This window comes from Microchirus variegatus, assembly GCF_963457635.1.
Source record: "Microchirus variegatus genome assembly, chromosome: 12".
Classification (NCBI taxonomy): domain Eukaryota; kingdom Metazoa; phylum Chordata; class Actinopteri; order Pleuronectiformes; family Soleidae; genus Microchirus; species Microchirus variegatus.
In genome coordinates this window covers 16,803,791-16,828,958 of record NC_139813.1, presented here as the reverse complement: position 1 = coordinate 16,828,958, position 25,168 = coordinate 16,803,791, and the positions used below count along the sequence as shown (strand labels likewise).

The 25,168-nt window shown below is 41.5% G+C and overlaps 1 protein-coding gene across 1 annotated transcript; it reads left to right on the top strand.

Annotated features, from left to right (window-relative positions):
* Positions 1 to 764: 764 nt before the first annotated feature.
* On the top strand, positions 765 to 23,548 carry ppp1r13bb (protein phosphatase 1, regulatory subunit 13Bb). The gene is made up of 19 exons (XM_083898859.1): positions 765 to 860; positions 1,136 to 1,307; positions 7,382 to 7,529; positions 8,823 to 8,942; positions 9,790 to 9,860; positions 12,246 to 12,347; positions 13,972 to 14,146; positions 14,276 to 14,475; positions 14,566 to 14,730; positions 14,911 to 15,103; positions 15,656 to 15,784; positions 17,559 to 17,692; positions 17,823 to 18,270; positions 18,778 to 19,562; positions 19,662 to 19,799; positions 19,877 to 20,010; positions 20,100 to 20,266; positions 20,896 to 21,095; positions 21,560 to 23,548. Exons 2-19 carry the CDS (start codon positions 1,299 to 1,301, stop codon positions 21,599 to 21,601), a joined length of 3,360 nt encoding a protein of 1,119 aa, XP_083754985.1. The 5' UTR covers positions 765 to 860; positions 1,136 to 1,298; the 3' UTR covers positions 21,602 to 23,548.
* The last annotated feature ends 1,620 nt before the right edge of the window (positions 23,549 to 25,168 follow it).

The following is a 25,168-nucleotide window of genomic DNA, read 5'->3' as shown; positions in this document are numbered from 1 at the left end:
GATACACTACCTATAGTGTATATATAATATACCCTCTAATGTTAATGCCTACATGGCTGTTTTTGATTCTGTTTTTTTTAAAATGCATAATTATAATAAGATGCAGCCATAACAATGTATTTTGTGATTGAAACATAAGCCATTGTTTCCTGAAGTAATTATTAATATTCACCCTTATAATAAATGCATTCTTATTATTTATATTGAACATCAATTAAGAATATCTTAAATGTGTTGTTTTTGATCATTTAGATTTGTGGAATATTAATATGAAGAGGTTTACAATGTCTTTTGAATGACAACCCCATCTTGGATATGTGTTTTATATGTGCTATTACCTAAAATATACTTTTTTTCCCCCTTCAATTTCTTTAATTTAATAAAGCTGGGATTACCCCGGAGCTTTACGTGATGTTGGATTCTTGACAGGTTACTTACGCAGACGCGTTACCGTCACGGTGTAGCCCCGCCCCTCCCTCCGTCAACAACTGGATTACAGCTATTTGTATTTTCATCGCTAGCCTGCCTGTGCCAGTGCCCATTGCGATTCACTGCGCCCGAAAAAGGGATAGTGACACAACAATTTGCTGGGACATGTATTCGTTTTCGTTTATTTGAAACACGCTCTATCGATAGCTGGTGCCGATGTGCAGCCAGAGAAAGCGTAAGGAGCCACGGAGAGCGGATAGTTCTCCGTTCGCACCGTCCTTTAGCTACTGCCTCTGATAGCAGCTAACGCAGCTAACACTCCAGTGGAGGTAACACTAGCTGGCTGGCTGACAGCTGGCCCGGCTAGCTCCGTGTCCTCAGCACAGTGCCGTGGATTTACTCGCTGAAACAATGACTAGTCTCTGACATTGGTGAGTATTATTAATGTTTCACTATTTGCTAACAACCAGGCGTTATATGGTGTTTTTATTTTCTGCCGCTTTGGCGTCGCTTTTGCCAGCCGACAGTGAGTAGCTAATCATCGGCTTGTTTGTAGCAGCAGCTGCACGGAGCCACGCCTGGGCCATTTAAATGGACGTTTTGCGCTTGTGAACACCAGGCGTTTTGCTTTGACCAGTCTGCTTCAAAATACCTCACAATGTCCGCCTGTTATTGCTTAATATAAAGTCACTTTTGTGGTTCACAGAGAGGACCTAGGCCCAGTTGGTTGTTACATACTGGTGTAGTCGGCCAGAACCCATAAGTACCAAGGTGGGGGTCTCTGCTGTGGTGCCATTGAGAATAAGTGGGTGGACAGCACCAACCAACCTGCCGGATGCACGTTGTTGTGACCTGCAAGAGCTGCCAATATGATGCCGGTAAGTGCACACAATTCCTGTTCTCCTAACACTGAGTCATTTTAAGTATTTTGACGATAAATAAAGTAATAAACTATCCTATTTACTCTTGTGTAATGTAATACAGAGCATGTGCCTCAACCATCACTCACTATAGCCTAATCTTTGTCAAAATGAGTATTTCTCGAGCTTAAAACTATTTGTACTTGTATTTGTACATGCATCTTAAATGTGTATTACAATCTCTCTTAGTTTGCTCGTATGTTTATAATTTTGCAAGGTTTACATCAGTAAGTACCTTTCCCTCCTCAGCATCTGCAATATTTATGTTTCACAAGAAATATATTTAAAGGAATACATACAATCTTTAGCATCTTGTCTCTCTATTCATATCACTGTTGAAAGTTTGTCATCATTAGCCTGTCAGCTGTTTTCCGAAACATTGCAATTGCATGTGGCGAATTGAACAATTGTTTGATTGTTATTATTAACTAACGGTTGAATTGCCCACATGTGTACACAGTTCTGCTGTCTGTGTGCACGGTGGAAACTGTCCGTTGTGAGCTTTGTCATTTGTGATTCTTCTTTCACGTCAGTCATGTGGTTGAACCCCCGGACAGTCGATGTCACACACAACGTAGCAAATGCAAGGAAGATTATCTGTCCATTTGCCTTTCTCGCTGTCGCTCTCCGCTAATCTAATGTGCAAGTGAGATCAGTTCATGAAAGCTTAACTTCATCTACTATGATTTTATCTGTGCGATTGTCTGGGTCCATGGCTGCAGGACTTGCATTTTTCATGCCTTTTTACACTTACTGAAACACGAGGGTGGGGACATATAAACAATTAATTTTCACCACTTGATAAAGAGGGATTTGTCATCTGTATGCTTTTAGCACAAGGATTATAATGTTTTTAATTCACAAGATTATACATGCAAGCAGATAAACTGGAAGAATGACAATATTGTATTTCAAAAATAGGACAGGTTAACTTTATACCTTCTACTTGCCTTGTAATAACAATGAATTTGTGTGGTATTACAAAAAATGATCTCCACATTTAAAGCAGTGGGTACAGCCGAGAACGACTTTCCCTCTGTTTTTTTCCCAGTGTCATTGTTTAAGACGCTCTATGTATCAGAGAATAGAACACCTGAATGGCAACTCTACCCGAGCAGCGCTTTGTCAGGGCGTCTTTTGTTATGTTTAGAGCTGAGAATTCAACGAGAGGCTGTGGGGAAACATGATTGCAGTGCCATTGGCCTTCAGGGAAGGGAATGTGAACTTTTAAGCAGGATAAGTTTACAGTAGCTTCTGTCGGGTGTTGTCAAAAAAAAGAGATGATTCAGTCCCAGGCCAGTTGAGTTCATAAAAATGATTGTGTCAGTGGAAAATACATTCACATTTGTTTTTTTGTCATTTAAGTACATACAACTACAATCACAATTAGTATCTTTTGACTACTCAATATTTGCTGCTGCCATGAAGTTCACAGGATCATTATTTGCCCCAGTGTGTGTTTGTACCCCGTGGCACCGACAGGCTATCAGAGTCAAAGAGCCAGTCGTGCATATAGGCAACCCCGGCATATATTTCTTGCGTGATTTCAGCAGCCAATGAGAGACGGGCAGATCTAGGTCTGTGTGACTGGCTGCATCAACTAATGCTCTGTTGTTAAGGGGAACTTCTGAGCTGAGTAGATTGTCAAGTGACATTAATCTCACACAGTAGAGCTGGCAGAGCATGACTTACAGGAAAAGTAAACCATGCATCTTTGTGCGGCTTTGGAAGAGTTTGGTGTGTATGGGTTTAAAATGACATTGCCCAAATCATCCACAGTAGTAGTGTTAATACACTTGCTATTAAAAAGTAAAATGTAGTTCATTTAATACTTGTGTCTTTTCCCCCCCCGAAGACACATGGAGCCAGTTAATGACTTATTTAACACCACACACCTGTTTCCTGCCTTCCACATGTCCTTTTTACACGTAATTATCCATTATTAATGAGGCTTTCATAATGCCGTCATCTCATGCGTATTATTCTGGTTTGTCCAGATAAGTTTTGTCTTGTTCTTTTCAAGAACAGAGAAGCAAATGTAACGGCATGAATCCTGTGTTAGAATGAGTAATTGTAATGGCAGGGAATGATTGTTGGGTCAATAGCAGCACCAATGACTCATACTTTTAGTCCTGGAGCATTTTTTAAAATGTCAACCTCGTGTTTGTAGGGGGAAAAAAAAGCCAACCCTCATTTCTCCTCCGTACAGTTCAGTGCCATTTTTTGTAGCCTGATGGGCAGTGTTTTAGCATATTTGGGTGGTATTTGTGGTAACTAATGATGCCAACCACAACCTGCTCATGTCCTTGTGAATGGGACATTTGCTGTGATTAATCTATTTGTATGCTCACCCTCTTAACAAGATTACACAGTGTCTGGTTATTGTGTTCAAATTTCCCTCGTTGTCCTGGGCAAAATGATTTGTTCATTTATTTTAATTTAAGAGGTCCATTTTGGACCTTTGTGGACTCTTTAAGGAAAGTTCCTCCATGCAGGGAATTCAAACTTCAGTTTTAATGCTCCTTGTAAGCACTTAATCCATTAGATCTGTCTATTTCATTTTGTCAGTGAAAGAGTGACGGGACTGGTTAGAGGAAATGACTGTTTCAATCATCTATAGATTAGGCCAGTCAAGCATCCTACTCAGATGTTAAATGATAAATGCCCTTCTCTCCAGATGATGCCAACCGTAGTGTTATACTTCAAACACAAGAGAGGTGCTGAAGTATGTTTCCACTCATGTTTGGACAACATACAGTGGACAGATTTACTTAAATCTCCATGATGGTGCCCTGACCTGCCTGTCTGTCTGTCTGAGCCATGGCCAAACTACGGTCATTGGCAAGCAGTTGTCGATCTCGCAGCCATTGGCACAACTCAGTGCCACTAGAAGGACTCGTGGGTGCCCACCCCTCCACCCACTACCCTGTGACTCCCTCCCTTCCTCTCTCCCTCTCACTCTCTTTATTACCCTCTAGCTCTTCCTCTCTCTCTCCCTCCCTCCCTGAAATATACAGAAAGTGTTTTTTCCTCCCAAGTCTCCTCCGCAGCCCTTTTCTAAGGCGCACACACACTGCTGTTGGCTCCTGAGGTCTGCTCGGGATGTCGTAACTATTGAGTCTCATGTCTTCAAAAAAGTGGTGGTGCTGCTATGATGAAGAGGTTTGTGACTTTAGTGTTGCGTGGCCTTGTTAGCCTCTCCAAGGAGAGCCCCATTTGGGTAAAGGAGCACCACCAGCCACTCAAAAAGGACATCAGGAGGAAACGGAGGGCGGCCAAGAGAGCCAAGAGTATGGGCAGACGCAACTTGGTCAAGGCGGTTCGTATTTCTTCTGCGGTCAGTGACCTGGACCAGTGGAGTTTCTGGTTGTTTTTTTTCTGCACTGTCACACTTTGAATATATATGGTCCAGTACTTTCTGCTTGAGAATGTTCTGTATGGGTTCTCTGTGGTCATTTTGTGCTGAATTTACAGTGTGTTTTCAAAGATATTTAATGTATGAATTTGACTGGATATTTGTTTTTTTATTTTATTTTTATATCGGCTTAATGAATATATAATATAAATTAAATAAAAGCAGAACAATTCCAAATAATAGCATCAGTCTTCTCTGTGTGCAAGCTGATGTTGACTGCATTGGCATATTTTATGTATTGTTATGCAGCTGCCTGAGCTTCAGTGTTGCTTGGGGATTAAGAAAGTAATTATGGTCATAATTGATATTCAGCATTTAAATTTTTGTCAGTGCACATGTCCCAATATTAACTAGTCTAACTGGACAAGAGCAGAAACAACATGAGCTCATGGATGATATGTTTTGGATGCATGGTGCAGCTGCACTGCCTACATATATGACATTTGCCTCTACCTCGTCTCTAGCACCATTTAACCTTGGTAGTTTCAGAACTGGGCTTCTGGTGTCGTAATCAGATGTGTGGAGTTTGCACAAGTGATCGCATCGTTTCAGTTATGCTGCTGCAGAATATGTCAGTGAATCACAGAGTTGCATCGTTACCGTCGATGAGTCATTTTGTCTGGGAGAAAGTCCAGTGGTCATCATCCATAGGTTCCTCGGTGACTAATGTGAAGGCCTATTATTTATGAGGGTGGCACACACTGGCAGTTCTTTATAGAACTACGAAGGCACCTCACGGTCATATCAAATGTACAGTTATGCACGTCACTGTGTAGCATTGAAGTGCCTTTCAGAGGCGTGCGTGTGTAAAATAATGCAGGTTATTCCTTTTTAATCATTGTTCTTCATTAAGCAAAGTAGTTTCTGACAAATTCATCGTGTCCCACAAGAGTGAACAACAACAACCTTGAAACCCTTGAGTCATTCAGTAAATACTCTACACAGTGTGCCTTGTGATTGGAGTTTTGCCCTTTTGCAGGTGTTTCTTCTTTGTTGCACATTTGATTAATTTTTCATTCATTTAGTTCAACAATATGAGTCATTATGTAATGTTATTTACAAGAAAGCAGGTTAGATGAAACCTTATTTTTGCTGAACCCAAAATCCTCTTTTCGTCTCGCAAAGTTTGGTGTCATTTATGTTACCCACTCTTTATTCTGTGAGCTTTTAACAGTCCTGTTGTTATGATGTGGTGACACAGCGCTGTAGTGAGCCTGTTAACATGAAACAGGAAGGCACACCTCAACCACCTGGAGTAGTTTGTGCCAAAGATAACAATGAAAATCTGGACACTGCTCATCTCAGTCAACTTGGCTCATACTCAAACCTCCACAAACCAAATTGCATGAGAAAAAGGAGAAAGACTAAACTCTACTGATTAGAGCAAGTCAAATCTGAGCTGTGTTTGGAGCACTTTTGTTCCTTTTGTCCTGTGTGTTTGCTTTATTCAACCATGATTTATTGATTCTAACTAAGCAGAGGTTTTAGTTTTTCCATTTGAAAACCTTAATTAAAATTGCTGTTATTACTTATAGCATTAAAACCAGTGGGGCTGGACTTCTTGGATACATTATTTTCCAGTTTGGACCGGCTGGGTTTTGTGATGTCCTTTTTTCTTTTTTGCCCTTTTGCGTGTGTGCATTTAACACATATTCATGTTGTCATATCTTTAATGCCTCCAGTACAAGTTACTTGAAAGGGAGTAACCCATATAGTCATTATGTTGACTAAATGCCAGTGAAAAACCCGAAATCATTAATTTTACAGTGACTCAGCAAAAGTTTTGCTCTTGCAGTTATGGTCCTGTAATTGAAATGCCTGCAAAGGAATAAATAATTTGAGTACAATTGTACCAAATGTACGAAGCTACAACTAATTGCCATTGATTTCCAAATTACTACAATAATCTCTCAGCTATGGTTAGATTAAAAATGTCATCTCATGGTCATCTCAGCCCTTTGTATTTACAGTAATGACTCAAACTATGCAGACACTGCCATAAAGACTAGTCCAAAGGTCATAGATTCTACTGCTGTGTTTCCTTGTCACACTACTGTACTCCACAGCTGCAGATATTTGAACTTGTAGTGTTGTACAGTTTGATATCTTCAGGTAGTAGTTTTTGAATTGAAACCCACAGAGCCGTATCTATACTCCTCTAAATATTTGTAAGATCCCCATGTGATGATGAAATTCATCCTCAGTTTTACATTTTGCAATTTAGCCGCTTGCTTTGAGGAGGGTATCAATAAGAGAGATAGTTTTACTCTTATCTCCACAGGATAAGAAAGTCTTGAAGCTTGTTTGAGGCCCGAGAAAGATGGTCTCAGCTTTTACTGCTGGCTTAAGTTCAGACAAAAGCATGTGAGGGCTTGCATTGCTATGTCTTTCCTCACTGTTTATGTTAAATACTATAGCAGGCACAGTAATGTGGCAGGCACAGGCATGAATCCACCAGCATTCCAAATTTGCAGACAAACCTGGAGAGCAAATGTTCTATTGTACAGTATAATGCAAATGTTTTAGGCATTTCTTTTATATTACTATTCAGAAACCATCCGGTGAGTCTTCTTTATTATGTTATTTAAACTTTCCTGTTGTTGTTGTCGTCTTTCAGATGATATTGACAGTGTACCTCAGCGACGGGGAACAGGCTGTGACTGAGGTGCCCATCACCCCCGAGACGACCTGCCGCGATGTTGTCGAGTTCTGCAAAGAGCCCGGCGAGAGCGGCTGCCATCTGGCTGAGGTCTGGAGAGGCAACGGTAAGAACAAGATGTAGCAGTACTGCTTGTTGTGGAGCCTGTTAATAAAGTCTAAAAAAAAAAAACCACTTCAGAACAACAAGGGCTTTTGTTTTCCTGTGGCAAACAATAATCAGTACTATGATAAGAGAAAGAACAGGGTGTCACAAGTAATCCGTGAAGGTGAAGTAATCTGAAACTCCATTATTGCTGAGCTTGGTGCTTCACGTGCATGCACAAGAATGCAATTTTACAAAGCACTAGCCTGTAGCTTTCCTCATTAATGTAAAAACAAGCACTCTATTAAAGAAAGTTCAGAAAGCCAAGCAGGGCCATGCATGACTACCTGGAGTGGAGAAAAATCACATAGAAACCTTAAATAAGGACAAAAGTTTGCCACTCATGAGAAGGAAGGCATTAACAAAAAATCAATTTTTTTCCATTACATTCAGCTGCCATCAGGCTAAACGCAGAAATTACTTTAAGAAGAAATTTCTTGGTACGGTTTGCAGCACTGTCTCGACATATTCTACTTGGTCCAGACAATTTGGGCCCATCACCATCATCGTGCTGCTGACAAGCCCAGTGTTATCAGCGTTTTCTGCTGAGATGCCACTCCTCTGGAAAACAACATCCCAGCACAGAGCTTTACTAACACACATTATGCAGTCGCGTTCCACTGGTGCTGGACAATGCAGCTGCCGGCCACTGAAACCTCCCTAAAACCTCTCTGTCTTTGTCTCCGTCTCTTTGTCTCTCAGCCGCTCTGTGCCCACAGCGTACTTTCCCCCTGAAATGCCAAAATAACTTTTTTTCTCTGAAACTATCATCCAGAAACTGACACAAATGCAGATGACGGCAAACCTTTGCCCAGATAAATGTGAGGATGTGATCATGATTTATGTTGTTCCTGTTTTTGTCAGATAATAGAGAGCAGTACACACACACTCCAGCTTTGCTGCTATGTTGCTGTGTTTGTGTGGGCCTGCAGAGAGCCACCTAAGATGTATTATGTGACATTTCTGCATTAAATTACCTAAAAATGGTTAGATTAATGTTATAGTTTGTTGAGTAGTGTCCTTAAGTAGAGGACCATTTAGTTTTTTTGCTTCTTAAAGTCATTAAACTAGGTCTCTTGTTATTGTTTTGATTGAAAGATCCTTAACAACAGAAATGCTCTGCATTTAACTCACAAACCTCAGATTTGATAATCTATAGAGAAACAACCCACACCAAAATCATTGCTTACTGTGCTTAAATGGGTCTAATTAATCAAACTATTCCCCTTTCCCCCTGACTTTTACATTCCCACAGAGCGAGCGATCCCCTTCGAGCACATGATGTATGAACATCTGCAGAAATGGGGTCCTCGCAAACAAGAGGTCAAGTTCTTCCTCCGGCATGAAGATTCGCCAACGGAGAGCAGCGATCAAGGTGCGTACACTCCTAGCATCCCATGTGTGGAAGTTTCTCTCCACCTACTGTATTCTGAAGAAGAGTGCATGGTGTATTTGGGAGTATTTACTTTCCTGCTTTTGCCGCAGTAACACCAAAACTATTATTACTAAAATCAAACCCTATGTGGGATTAGTTTGTTTTTTTGTCGGTGCAGATACTCTCTTCAATCTTTTTGTTATTAAGAGTTGAAACTTTTATCTATGTTGAGAAATCATTGTTTTAATTGATGCACGATGAGGCTTGTTGGAGGACTTGACACATACACAGCATTAACACTAATCTTTTATGTATCTGAATGGAGTGTAGCCACATTAAAAAAAAAGCCAGGTTTTAATTCCACCCAAGCTTGAAAATCCATCAATGAAACATACACTCGCCATGATGCATTAATTTTTCTCCGAATTTACCTGATGTCAGCATAATGTGTGGAAGAAATGCACCTAAAGTGGCAGCGAAACAGACTTGTGAGGATCCTGGTGTGTGTAATGTTTGCTATACTGTGTGTATATATAGCGAGAGTTTGAATGAGAAAGCACATTTTTGCAGCAATGTTACCATGGAGATTTCCTGGGATTCTTTTTTTTTTTTTTTTGTGGCCAGGTTTCTAGCATTTTTCTCGTGAAGTTTTAAATCATTCATTCTCATTTTTCCATCAAGTTAAAGTTCGGTGGCTTCACCCAGCAGTGCTTGTCCCAGTTCTTAAACCCATCTGTCATTCGCAATCATGTCAGTGTATTCACAGACTAATACAGCTGTTGTCTCTGAATGTGCCCTGTCTGTCCTGTGTGTGTGTGTGGGATGGTGTGACTGTTTCTTTTTGCAGGGAGTCAGCAGTCGCAGGATCAGACGAGTCGCAGAACTGGGAACACTGGAGAGAAGCACAATGAGAATGGGGTGAGCCTAAATGAGCGTTATTGAAATATTGTTAAAATAGAATGGAAGTGCAATAACTGATCCTCTCTTTTCATTGGTAGTTTAGGGTTATGATGCAAGTTTTGTATAGCGTAGCACAATAATGACTCATTGTGCCTGTGGATATAATGATTTTTATTTTAAGCCGGTGTTTGAGAGTAGCCTCACAGTTTCTGGAATTAACCATGCCCAGCCTCTTTTAGTGTTTCATTTTCAGGTACACCCATTATGGTGCATGTTCATCTCTAGCCTTAGGATATGTGTGCTAAGAGAGGGAAGCTACTATGATAAGAGCTGCCTCTGGCATGGAAACCTTTCTTTCTCCAGCCATCTGTCCCAGATTTGACAATAGCAAAGTGTTACGGTCGAGGAATCACAAGTAATTCCACCTTAAGGGTGTAGGGTAGAGTCCAGCAGACGACGGAAAGGTTTTGTTGTTGTTTAAAAAAAAAAAAAAAATTATAGCAGTGCAGCCCTACAGTAGCTAGAAGACATTACTTTATCCCAAAATCCCTTTATCCTAAAAAAAAAAACCCTCTTATTTATGTAGAGGGCATTTTTACCAAGTCTTCAAACACTGCCAGTAACCTAGTAAAATCCATGCCATGCCATAATAAGTGAGCGCGTGTATTTATCAACACTGTCATGCAATCATTCACTCCAAAGAGGAAAAACGCAATCAGCTGTAGTTCTGGCTCCTCTTAACCTCTCAAGTGCTGCGGCTCATTTGTGTACAAGTGTGTTCTTTTTATCTGGTTTAGAGGATTATATCAGTCAGCCTGCGCGATGATGTAACAGGTCCTAAGATAATCGTTGCTCTGGCTTTTCCGTGGTCTGCTGCCCAAACCCCAGATGCCCTCTCTCCACCAAGCAGATCAGATCGTCTGCAGAGGTGCCTCAAGGGAACCTCGATGATTATCTGTTATAGTTTGACATAATCAATTAACCGAGTATAATAACTGCTGAGCTTGTGGTTTTGATTTTGGCTGTCGTCGAGTGTACAGTATGCAAGTTGTTAATTGTTGATGACATTGCTGCTAGGCAACAGGAACATTACCACCAATGTCAGGTAGCCACATAAGCTATTGATATAAGCTAGGAGACGTGGCATAACACAAGAATAGCAAATGCATGATGACGCATTATAACATTTAAGAAAATTACAGTTCATTAACTTGGCCCCTCTCGCCTTTTTAAACATCAGCAGAGCAAACACACCCCTTGGTTTAAATATGACAGGGGGGGCTGTTTATATGTACTGTTTTTTTTTCATGAACATGGTGAAAACAACCCCATTTGAAGGCAGCAAGTCTCTCTCTCTCAACATTGTCTGCTCAGTTGGGTGTTTCTCCAAATCGCTCTTCTTGTGCATGCATGCATGAGTTTCTGTGAGTGCGTGTTTCTCCCTTGAGTGAGTTGTCACTTCTCATGTGCCAGTGGCTTCCCCTGCTCTCTCCATCTTGGTGTGGGTGGAGTGAGTCTCCCCAGACTTTTCTTATTCCTAAATTGCTTTAACAAATGCCAGGTGGGAACACATTGTCGTGCAGCCGTGACTTCTGAGATCATATGAGATGCTGTGCTGTGACTGTCGCCTCACGTCACAAGGCAAATTATCCCCAGGAAGAAGCCTCTTTAATTCAGACGAGATGAGTCACAGAAGTGTGCGCCTCTTCTCATTGAATAACAGCAAGTCATGTTTATTATCCCAGAACTGAATCTTAAGTGTTCTGCGTCATACTCGTGCTTCAGCCTCTTACTAATTTCAGAATGTTAAAATGCTTTTGAGCACACTTCCTCAAGGCCAAATACTCAGAGCGTTTCACCATTAACTCTTTGTAGTTTGGAGGATTGACGTAATTGCTCACTCAGCCAGTTGATCAAGTTGTCGGATTCAGCTGCTTATAGGAAACTCTGAAGTATGTTAGGTGATGATTTGAGTTTCATCACTTTCCCATCATAATGTTCATTGTAATAATGTGGGGAAAGGCCAGTCTGACTCTCACTGCTGTTATGTCTCTTGTCTTTTGCACTGGAACGTGGATCATGCATCAGTAATTCCTTAGTAATGATTTATGCCTGACATGTTTCTCACGTCTCACCGTCTTAAAAATGTACAAATATCTCTATATACTGTGTCTTTTAGGGTTGTGGTTGTGCAGACCTTGCTCTTGAGTCAATCACACAATTATTAAGATCAGGAAGATAAGGTCTTATTTTGTTTTTCTTCATCAAATCCTTGTCTGCCTCTGTCTGCATCAGTCTGATCTCAGTATCTGGACACTGCACAGATTTGTAATTCCTTGACCTCTCTTGACCTGTGTGTGTGTGTATGTGTGTGTCTGTGTCTGTGTGTGTGTGTGTGTGTAGGTCGGGAATCAGCGGGTGGAGCTCACACTGTCAGAGCTGCAGGAGATGGCAACGCGACAGCAGCAGCAAATAGAGGCTCAGCAGCAGATGCTTGTTGCAAAGGTAATATCCTGTTTTTTTTATGAATCATTACTATGAATATCTTGTCTTATTTTTGTAATTTGGCATTAAGTGATTTGATCTCATTGGCATTTGTAAAGATTAGATAAATGATTTTCTTAATGGTGATTAATTGCACGTTTTCAATAGTTAATCACAATTAATCATATCTCTATCATGTTTAAAATTTACATTTGCAAGCCTTTAGTTTTTAAGTTCATATAACAATGTGAAGCAACTCTTAGAGGTGTATTTTGATTTGGAATTAAATGAATGCAAGACAGTTACTTGCAGAACTTGACTTTTTACATTTTTCTGTGCAATAAGCCTGAGGTCTCCTTCAGAATTAATAATGCAACAGCATTTGTATACGCAAACAGTCTAAAATGATATAGGAAGAGTGGTTTTGAGACACAGAAAGCAGCAGAATTAATCCTCACCGTCTCTCAGCAGAGCTGCAGCCTCTTTTACTTTAATTTAATTCACTGCCTCAATAAGGGATTGGATCTGCAGTCTCGAATTTACTTTATATGAAATTTCCTTCTTGCTTACAGCTCACAATAATCAGCTGTTTTTCAGAGACACTCTATGTATGAAAATGGTGCATGAGGCGCTAGATGCAATTAATGAAATAAAAAAAGCATACAAAGGTCAGCCCTTAATTCATCACAATTGACCCATTAATGCTGAGAGCCCTAGTTAAAAGCAATCCCAGTCGTAAAAGTCAAATTCTCACAGAAACTTGTGTGACAGACTTCACAGACTATTTGTTGAAGCCACAAATCATAGCTTGTCATCTTTAATGTGTTGCTTGACACATACCAAAGGGTGTCATTTTTAGGATGCCACACAGTAGGTCATTTTCAGAGCACAGCCTCAAGTCTTTCTGTTTGACAGAAAAATAAACTACTGCCGCTCCGCTGTGAAACGGAAGAGCCCCAATTTGACCTTAAACATAGGGCAAATTATTGCATAACGAAAGACATGGGACGCCATATGAGTCACAGTGTGGGGATTGCCCAGTCTGTCAGACTCTACAAATCAGGCAAGGAGCAACATGTGCACGTACATGCCAGTGTTAAATAACAGTGTTAACAGACGCACAACAGTTATTGAGCATAATTACACACAGTAGGGATGCTACATTTCTCTGAAATACCAGCTAGAGTACATCTCTAGCTGGTATTTGGTAGCTAACCTTCCCACAGCCAGTCTCTCCTGTCAGTCTCTTTAGCTGATCGCTCATGAAGACGAAGCCCACTGCTGATCCGATGATATTGTGGTGTCTGAAAAGTAGGCCCACTTGAAGCCCTGCAGTCATTTGGAAACCTGGGCCTGTCATCTCCTATTTTAGGACATTAACTGGAGCAATTCTCAGTTGGTGTAGAGAGATGAAGTCATTTGACCCTTTCTTCATCCTTCAGACAGTCTTGAGACGTACACTTGGCGTATTCAGTATAAATATTAAGCCTACTTGTAAGATATGTCTGATATCTTGTAAGCGTTAGGATGGAGCCAAGCTGGCTTAATGTTTATATGTTGGTGTTTTCGATTTACATTTTCAAACTCTTTGCACTGTTGAATGTAGTATGATTTAACGTTGTACCACTTTACTTATGCCCTGAAGGAGCAACGTTTGCGTTACCTGAAGCAGCAAGAGCGGCGTCAGCAGCAAACCGTTTCAGAGGGCGAGAAGCTGCAGAGGCTAAAGGAACGTGTTGAGACCCAGGAGGCAAAGCTCAAGAAGATTCGGGCCATGAGAGGCCAGGTGGACTACAGCAAGGTCATCAATGGCAACTTGTGTACGTATATTTATATTATGTTCTCTTTTTCTCGTATCGCAAACATGATCGGCTAACCTGATCATTTAAAAACAGTTACCCTACAGTGAGATGAGAGTCCTGATGTGATTATATTGTTCTCCAACACAGCTGCAGAGATTGAGCAAGTTAGCAGCCTGTTCCAAGAGAAGCAGGCAGAGTTACAAGGGGCTGTGTTGAGGGTGGAGCAGCTTAGCGTGCAACTGGAGGACCTGCGGAGAGGAAAGCTCAACGGCATACAGACCACTCTGGGTAGCCAAGTAACTGGCGCTGCAGCCCTAGAGCTCCGTAAACTCTATCAGGAGCTTCAGGTACGACGGAGAACAACATATAGCAAATTCATCTGTAGGTTCCTCTATTAAGTCTTGACATGTTTCTGCATCCATGTCTATCATCCCTAGATACGAAACAAGTTGAACCAGGAGCAAAACAGCAAGCTGCAGCAGCAGAAGGAGATTCTGAACAAGCGCAACATGGAGGTGACGCTCATGGACAAGCGCATTAGCGAGCTACGGGAACGCCTCTACAAGAAAAAAGCTGAGGCACGTCAAAAAGAGAACCTCCCTGTAAGACTAGGACCACTTAACACATTTCCTCCTCCTCTGATAAAACCTCCTGTCTCTTTAAGAACTTCCTATAGACTGCTAAGTTGTATAATGAATGATTAGAATTCTTCTGGCTTTTCTGTTGATTGGTTTCCACTTCTATTGTTTGAAACTATTCTGACTCTTCTTTTTTTTTAATAGTTGAACAGAGCAAACGGGCCTCCCTCTCCTCAGCCAACTCCTGGGACTCTGGGCCGTGTTGCTGCCGTTGGACCGTACATACAAGTCCCTCTGTCGGGCCGACAGGAAGGAGGCTACACCATGCCACCAGAGCCACTGAAGCCCCAGACTTTGAGTGTCAATAATCAAGCAAATCATGGCCGCACTAAGTCAGGTTGGTTTGGTTCCATAAAACTATATCGGAAATGCATTTTTTTCCTGAAATGGAAGGAAGTATAACAAAGGTGAACTGTTACTGTAGTAGTGGATTTCAGGTGAAATTTAAAAAAAATATATATCTCTTGTCTTTTCATAGTCAGAAAAAGCAGAAACCTGAAGTTAGCTGAAATTAAGAATCAACGGATAAGAAGATAGTTGTTGCAGTTACAGAGTAGTTTGGGTACGCGTGGTCCCAAAATAAAGAATTTTGCACAACTACACATTCAACATGTCTTGCATGAACACTGTGTGACTGAAATTCCTTTGTGGGCTTTAGCTGTTGTCCTTTTCCTTCCCATTTGACTTCTTTGGTGAATTCTCCAACTGGACTTTTTTCTGCAATTTCTTTTTCCTTCCTTTCTAACCTCACTCTCTTCCTGTGTTGTGTGAACTGTGATTCCCTACCTTCTCTGTCCTCTTCTCTCATGTGTCTTTGCCGTCTCGTCTTTTGTAATGTCTCTTTCACTGTGGGCATGTGTGGGTATGGGGGTAACTCTTCCTGGGGTAGACGGTGCGCGAAAGCCTCCCGGCCCTTGGAAAGTGTCTGATTTAGACATCGTTGTGGACCCGGTAACCCCATCCCTTCCAGAATCACACCCAGGCCCTGGAGCCTCCACTGGCTCTGACGGCACGTCCCGTGAGTGCACTGTGCCACATAGGCAGAGGGTTGGCACTTTGTGAACCTTCTCTCTCGATTGCAGCACAGGATCCACAGCATGCACAGACCGCAAAACCCAAGTTTTCACTCCGTATTACAACCACTTCAGATAAGCTCATAGCTAGTTTCTTGAAGAGTCTGTGAGTCTGGGTTCTTTCCAATCACGGGTTACAGGACACTACATCATAATTGCTGTTTTCATATGCCACAAAACCAGTCGTGTTGTAAAGTGACGCAACATTGATGATTTGCTACACCAATCTCAGACAAAATGATGCACTGCTCTGCAGGAGATGAGTTCCTGTTAAACAGTCACTGACGTAGAGAAGACTTCTTAAACTCTCCTGCCTCTGTAACATGAAGCCATGTTTTTTCCCCAAATTGGAGAGACTACATGTTGACATTTAGTTGTGTGTCGTCAGAGATTTGACTGCCATCTTCACACATTTTGCTGCCATCTGCAGATATATAACACTTGGCATCACACCACAAAGACATGAGAAAGCACTGATGATCCTGTGTGTGTGTGTGTGTGTCTACACTGCTGAGAAGGTTCAATGACTCCAGTGCCTCATACTTTTTCACATATAAGAGCAGTCCTCCATATTTGGGCTTTTTTTTTTCTAACTTCATGACATTCCCAGCTTCTCTAACCTTAATCTTCATGCCCCATTGTCACAACATCCAAGATGCACAAGGAATTGAACTTGTACATGTTAAAATGTCATTGGAAGTCACCTTTTTTCTATTTGTGAAGACCCAGATCAAGCTGTTTTCTTTTTAGACTCTGGCTAGTGTCGGTAAAACTCTTTCAATATTGCTGTGTTAATCTCAGACAAAACAATTGCACAGTATGTGGAATAAGACTTATAAAGAATATTTTTCATCTAAAATTCTATTATGTTCCTCAGAGCTTTTTGGATTTCTGATGAGTTGCCGCCACCAAAACAAAACAAATTCCTGTCAAATTTGCCAAACCTATTGCTGTTGTTTAATTGTCTTACCTTTTCCACCCACTTTCTTTTCACACTGTCCATGCTGTCTGTAAATTCGTAGATATTTTATCAAGTAGGCAGTTAGGTAGTCACAGTAGAAAAATACTAACACAAATACATTCATGTCATCATTGTTGTGAAGTGAAGGCTCAGGATTTTTGTCCTATTGATCAATAGTTGCAGTAGAGTCGTTGTCTTCTTTCATACATTTTCTTCACACTCAAAAGTAGGACAATTAGGAAAGACATTAACAAGATCTTGTGATCCGTCAACTGATGTGGACCTTGGGTTAGGGTTAGTTCGGAAATTTTAATGAATTAATGTGTATATGGGAAACTTGTGAATGGCACAGTAAGTGTCCATTTCTGTGAAAAATATTACATTGCTGTGTCGGTAGTAGTAGTGGAAGTTTTGAAGTCTCTCAGTAGTTTCTGGTTAATAGGATAGGCTTCTCAAAATCCTGAACCCTCCATTTAATACCAATCCTAGGTCAAAATGGTACATATCTAAATATACATGCTGTGTGTATGTACAATGTGATACATACAGATGTTACAATGTTTGTAATGGACTTAATTAGACCCTTTTTGGTGATGAAAAAGTCAAAACCATTTAGACCTAGTTCTGGTGAACATACTGTACGTTGTCACGACCTTGAGTTGTAAAAAATACTCATGCCTCTTGCATCCCCTCGGTCATTAAATGTGGTCCTTTTCCCTCTTTGGCAACACACTTACTGAGTCACATTTGTGCTGCAGCTAATGATACTGGTTGGCCGACTGTTGGAAAGACAAACACAACACTAAAGCCTCCTGAAAGAAGAGACTCTGGGACCGACACCCAGGGCAAAAGCCCTCCCTCAAGCTCCCCCATCGCTCCAAGTGCAGAAAAGGTTGGTAATTTTTTTTTTCTAATTATAATGTATAAATATAGATTACTTATTTAGGACTCATTTTTCTTCTGCTTGAAATAACTTTACTTTTTAATGCTTACTCTTTGTGTGGTCTCCTGCTGCTTCACAGGTGCTAGAACCCAAAATGGTCGTCTCTTCCCCCGCCATATCCAAGCCACAGCCACCTCCCTACGGCTCCCACCTCTCCTCTGCTAACTCAGCCTGCACCTTGGAGCGAAGAAAGGATGTACCACCTCCTCCGCGACCACTCCCTCCACCTCCTGCTTGGCCTCGCACTCCCGCTTCCACAGGCTCGTCCTCCCAGCAGATCCAGCAACGCATCTCTGTACCGCCAAGTCCGACCTTACCGCCTAATTCTCCGCATTTCCCTCTCGGCCCAAGTGAGCGGCTTGATCCGCCGCCAGCTGTGGCAGTACGCCCCTTCATCCCAGACAGAGGGTCACGACCTCAGTCGCCCCGTAAAGGTCCACCCACTATGAATTCCAGCTCCATCTATCACATGTATCTCCAACAAGCAGCGCCAAAGAGCCAGCAATTCAAGCCTGCTTCCAAAGCAGGTAAGAGCTTATTTTTACGAAATCGTACAGTGTATTATATCTGCTCTTAGACGACCTATGAAGTCGGGACGGACTGTATGTGTGTGCCAATGACTGCAGAAGTCATCGTGGAGATTTTTCAGAGATTCCCCTGCCAGCTTCCGAGTATAATCTTTTAATATCTGAGTGAAACTCCTGAGAATTACAGTGGGTGAATGGGTGTGTGTCCCATTTCCTCCATGCTCAAGCCAGGCACCGCCCCCCCCTCGCCCGGATCCTCCAGAGATTTTTCTGCTGCATTAGTCTTACTGTTGCCATAGTTACAATAATCAACAGCTTTTTGTACAGAAATATTCCTTTACAAATGCTGTTGCAATATAGTAATAATTTGTGTGCTTGTGGTGTTTAATTTGTCAAATGATCATGTACTTTGACCCTCTTCTAACGGGTATTTTGCTCTGTGACATATTAGACTACTGATGACCTGACAAATAAATGACTATTGACATTTTAATTCCTTGTCTTTAGTGTATGGGAAGCCTGTTCTCCACTCCAACTCGACGCCTCCCTCGCCCTTGCCTTTCGTTCAGGCAGGAGGGGCTTTCCCACTGCTCCAAGGCCAACCCGGCAGCAATGACACCGTGGATGGAGAAATCGATGATCACGACGGCTTCCAGCACCTAGAGCCCTCAGCGCCTCCTCCCAGTGTGGAGAACATCCCGCGACCACTCAGCCCCACAAAGCTAACACCCATGGTACACTCCCCAATGCGCTACCAAAGTGATGCTGATCTCGAGGTTCTGCGTAAAAAGCTGGCCAACGCTCCGAGGCCCCTCAAGAAGCGCAGCTCCATCACAGAACCAGAGGGCCCCAGTGGACCTAACATTCAGAAACTGCTCTACCAGAGATTCAACACTCTAGCAGGAGGCATAGAGGGGAGTGGAGTCAGTGGATCAGGAGGAGGCAACGGTGCAGGTAGTGGAACACCATTTTATCAGCCAGCTAATCCTCCCGCGTATACGGGGGGTGATTCTGTGGCTGATACAGACAATGGCAACCTCCCCTCTGGGATGCCGCTACCGCCACCACCGGGGACAGAGGAGCTGGGCTCCGAGGCTCCACCTCCATCTACTGATGATAATGACAACGACCCGCTGCCTCCACCACCGGAAGATCTGGACGATCCAGCCGAGGAAGAGGAACCAGAAGACGACAATAACAACAATGTGGGAACCTCTGAGCCGTCGCTCCCCAGCCCTGTGCCAGAGGTCAGCACTCCAGAGGAGAGCGGCATGGCGGCCTCTCAACCACTGGTAAAGACCTGTATATACAGACTCACTGTTTTATTCTATTTATAAAGTTATTTATTTAATATACCTTACACCTAGTGCTTTATCTCTCCATTGTCACAGGAGAAACGCACAAACCTCAAGAAACCAAACTCTGAGCGAACTGGTCACGGCTTCAGAGTGAAGTTCAACCCGCTGGCCCTCCTGCTAGATGCCTCCTTGGAGGGAGAGTTTGACCTCGTCCAGAGGATCATCTATGAGGTAAGTTGAATTGGTTTTGTGTATATTAAGCCTTCTTGCACCCAGAATAATCACTTGTCTTTTTTTTTTCTTTCCAGGTGACAAATCCAAGCACTCCTAACGATGAGGGCATCACACCGCTGCACAATTCAGTGTGTGCTGGACATCACCACATAGTCAAGTTCCTGCTGGATTTTGGTGTGAACGTCAATGCTGCAGACAGTGATGGATGGTACGTTTAAGCCGCATGATGACACAGAATAATTGAAAAAAAGCATCAGGGTTTTGTCACATGATAACTTTGTTGTCTTTGTTTTCCAGGACTCCGCTTCACTGTGCCGCCTCCTGTAACAGTGTTCATCTCTGCAAGTTGTTGGTTGAGTCGGGTGCAGCCATCTTTGCCAGCACCATCAGTGATGTGGAGACGGCAGCAGATAAGTGCGAAGAAATGGAAGAGGGCTTTATCCAGTGCTCCCAGTTTCTGTATGGTGAGAAACAACCTGTTACTCTTACAGGATTAACAAATAGTTTTTGATTAACCAAATCTGCCTCTATACTTTCTATTTTAATACTTATGTTTGGGACTCTTGAAGCTCTATGATAAGGCAAAGTGTACAGGAGATAAAACATGCAATGTTGACTTCTGCACTCATTGCTATGTCACAATGAGACATTTATTCTTGGCTACACAGTGCAGCACAGAGTTCTACACAAACTTCCAGCCTCAGAGGATTTACGTGTCCAGTGGATACATTTTATATATGACGGCAATGTGCCGGCTAGAGTTAGAGTAAATTATCGTTTTTCCAAATGCTAACTGCTGTTAGCTGCTGGAGCCTCAGTGACGCTGACGTAGTTTCCTGTTTCTCATTTGCATTTAAAGAGACAGGCACTCAAAATCGAGCATTCTGAACAGGGCTGTTTTGGCAGGGTGATTGAACTGCTATGGTGCTTTATCCTTAAGGTATATTGACCAAAGCATGTCACAGACATGTTCATTAGGACACCAGAGAACTAGGTTAACTTGTAGAAATAGGGTCTAATGTGTCTCCTTTAAAACAAGCAGGGAATACTCTCAGTAGATATCGAACCCTTAACCGTCTCTATTCTTGTGCAGGTGTTCAAGAGAAGTTGGGCGTCATGAATAAGGGTACCGTGTACACTCTGTGGGATTACGAAGCCCAGAACCAGGACGAGTTGTCGTTCAGCGAGGGGGACGCCATCACCATCCTGCGACGACAGGATGACAGTGAAACTGATTGGTGGTGGGCACGACTCGAGGACAAAGAGGGCTACGTGCCCCGCAACCTGCTGGGGGTAACCACAAAATATTTTATTTGATTGTTCTGTCCCTTTCCACAGCAGCCACTGTGGCAAGTAACAAATGTAAAATAACAGGTGTAAATAACCAAATTAATGATGGCTGAGTTCCATTTAGCTTCCTCAGATTCAGGGTGCGTGCTGGTTCACTGTCGCATTTTCCTCACGTACATGAACTGAACAGTTCAGTGTTTATTTGTTTGTTTTGCTTTGACGTGTCAAAAATGATTGCCATGCAAAGGGCCCAATTTGATTGTTGTCGTGTTTCTTTTCGGACAAGAATCTGAAATATTTGCATGCACCAGCTTAGAGAGAGAAAAAGCTTGACAGCAAACTGAAAAGCAGTTCATCTGCAAAATGACATGTATCTGGTTTATTGCCCTGCTTAAATCACACTCATTTGTCTCACCAAAATAACAAATAAGCCGCGTTCTTCTTGTTTCTCTTTGATTTCTCTGCAGCTCTATCCCAGGATCAAGCCTCGCCAGCGCTCCTTGGCGTAGCGTCTCACTCCACTGACCTGTGGCTAACAACTGGACCAGTGACAAAACCAAGTGCAGAGAACAAAGGAGCAGGCTGCTCCATCCTCTCCCTGTGGCCATAACCTCCCCTGGCCCCCGTGCCTCTGACAAAACCCCTTTTCTCTGAAGCCATGGGCACTGAACTCTTAACACACATATTTACATCGACTAAGGCATAGACGCACACACATTGAACCACAAGCACTCCACACACATGAACACATACACACATACTTATTTCCCCCAACTTGATTTTTACCCCGATTCAGTGTCAGCTCTGTATCAGACATCAACTTGAAGAATTAAACACTAACCCTCATCTCAGTATTTCTTGTAGTATTCAGTCATCTTCACCTCCCTAATGAGACCTATGACGGCACTGGTCTATATGACACTGGAAAATCACTGTAAATGGTGAGAAGTTGCTGATTTGTGTTGGTAAAATCATATATTTAAATGATTTTAATACCAATTTGATCCCCCTGAATGAAGACACACTAACACAGAATATTGTCCAACCACCAAAGATATAGATGAAGTCGTTTAAATCCACTTGAGCAGAATTGCTGACGTGCGAGATAATCAACTGAATTGCTGTCAGTTATGATCAACAGCTCCCATATTCTTAATGGAGCAGAAAACGGATATTGTGAAATAGGACTTTGTAAATCTCCCCAGTATTGACTTTACACACAGCAGTCGAAAAGAAAGCCAGTGTATCAAAGCAAAGATGAAAGACAGAGATTCACAGCTCACAATCATCGCTTTTCATGACCTTCGATACAGTTCATGTTTGTTTATTCAGTGTCATCCGTTCAAAATGTGTAGCAAGAGCATGGATACATTTAAGAAAGGCTTCTGACAATATTTTTATCTGGAATATATTTCAAGATATATCAAACTCTAAAAAAATGGAGTTTATATTTTTTGGTAATCTGGTTATAGGTCAAATGCCACAGTATAGATTACCAATAAAGGTTGCCAGATACCCCGACAATGTGTCTGTACGAAGAACATATTCCTCAAGTCTCTAATTTTGGGAATTATATATATTTAATTGAGGAATAATATGTAAAACTGAGTTTGATGGCAACCTTTAATTGTATGATTTTTTTCCAACGTAGATGCAGACAAGAATCAATAACCACAGAGGATTGTGGGTAACTCCAAGCATTTTATTTGTCTATATACACCTTTATCACCATTATTTTCTTTATTTTTTACTCATTTCTGAGGCCTGATAAGATTTTTATGTTATAGATGCCTTGTTCATTTTTAATGCAGTTAACTGATATTGCACCTCAGAAGCACTGGAATCATCAAGCCAGATTATTTTCCACGATCTTCAGACAAAGTTAATTTTACCAGTTTAACAATTTCAACTTTTTTTTTTCCTTAACAACCGCCAAGTAACTCTCTGGTCATGACGCTGCACTTGTTTTTCTGCGGCGTTGACAAACTCCAGTAGAAACGCTTAAATCTCAGGACCGACATGGTGCTGCTGACACTGTTTCACCACTGAACTCGTGATCATCTTTCCGTTCTTATTCTCAACCAGCATCGCCGTCATTCGAGCAGTAAAAACAAACAAAAGGTGCATTTCGAAATTCAGGCAACGGAACAAGTCGTGGTCGTAAGCACTTGATGGATAATGAAGACTTTGAAATTGGCTTCAGACACAAAACCGAAATTTAGGTATACACCATTCCACCGACCACTGTTCCACATGTCATCTGTCACATCCAGAGTCCATGAGCTTTGTTCTGAGCCGTGAGTGAGTGAGTGAATGAGTGTGTATGCAGAGTGTGCTCATGGACCAGGCTTCAGCGAGACTTACACCTGTACATAATATGTCTGTTTCCTGTTCGGACAAGTGGGCTTTCTGTATGAACACTGTACTGACACATCCAATTCTGTAAATGTGAACAATAAAACAGAAGCTCTGGCATGATGAATGTCTTTCAGTGTCTTATCAGCAAAATGGGTGCATGTTATTCACTGCTGCATACATTTTATTTTAGGTAAATGGGGTGGGCAATATGTATATGACAGATTAGAGGTTGTACTTTGCTCACATAGAAAATTTTATTTCAAGCGATATCATGCAAAATGTAGGTAAATTCTTGTCATTCGGCCAATCGGGTTCAGATCTATTGAAAGTTATTGAAATATACATTTCCAATACACACTCTAATATTCATTTCCATATGAGCCAATTTAAATTTCAATTGTTTTGGTTTATGCAGTGTTAAAAATCATGATAGTACTTGTTTACACTTATGTAGCCACTAGATGGAGACACTGTATACTGTTTTTCTTTATAGCCATGTTACATTTGATGACTAAGACAAAAATAATACCTGCCTCATTAACATGTGACCTTTCCACTAAAAGCTTTTTCACTGTGAAATGTATGCAGCTGTAGCCAAAGCAACGACAGTGGAGTAGAGCTGCAACTAATGTTTTTATTGTCTGTCATTTTGGTCAAGAACATGACCACAAAAGTTACAAATATATGAAATGTAATACAGTACAGTACAAAAGATATAAGACATGACCACACATGGAGAAAGAAAAGCTAAATCAGGATGTCAAACTATAATGTTAAATATTACACAGATGTTCTACTTTAGGGTATAATGTTAAATCATTGTTTTCTGTAAAGATGAGGAGACACTTTGCACAAATAATTTCATTATTGGTCATATATAATAGTGGGGATGAGCCGATACTGTTTACAGTCACTGGATTGGATATATCGAAATACAGATGCAAATCAATTCCTAAATTAATCCACAACTATTTTAATTCTCAGAAGTGTTTCTCAGATTGTTTCAGCTTGTTAAATGTGAATAGTTTCTGGTTTCTTTGCTCCACATAACAAAAGAATCATTAAAATGGAACCATTTTGGTTTGTGGACAAAATACTTAAATTAAAATCATCATTCCCAAGTTTGAGAAACACTTTTTCTGACATGTTATGGACCAAACAAGAACTGGATTAATCGAGAAAATTATCAACGGATCAATCAGTAAGTTGCAACCCTAATACAAATATCCTAAATACAGTACATCTCATGCTTCACTATGCACAGATGTTAAAAATGTAAATAAAAGCAACAGCAACATACTTTTAGCTGAGTCACGTTTTCGGATGTTTATTTCTTCTTTAAGGAAGAAGAATATGTTACACATTTGGTTAATTGTGTCTTTGAAATGTGTTTTTTGACAAATTCACAGATGGAAAGGTCTAAAATGACCGTAACGGACTGGACACTACAATACCCATGAAGCACTGCGTGTAACACATCTTCGCGCACGCGCAAAGCCTGCTCTAGTAAGCCAATGACATCACGAGCAGCCCCGGACCATCCTCCAGTCTATTGAATCATCGCTTCTCTGGAGAGAGACCGTGTGTTTTCTCCGCTGCTTTTACTTTATTTACCCGTTGAACTTGTGGACGCAGTTCAGCAGAGAAATGGTCAACGAGGCGAGGTAAGAAACAGACGTGTCTTTTTTAACAAAATGTGCCGAACACAGCGGTGTTAG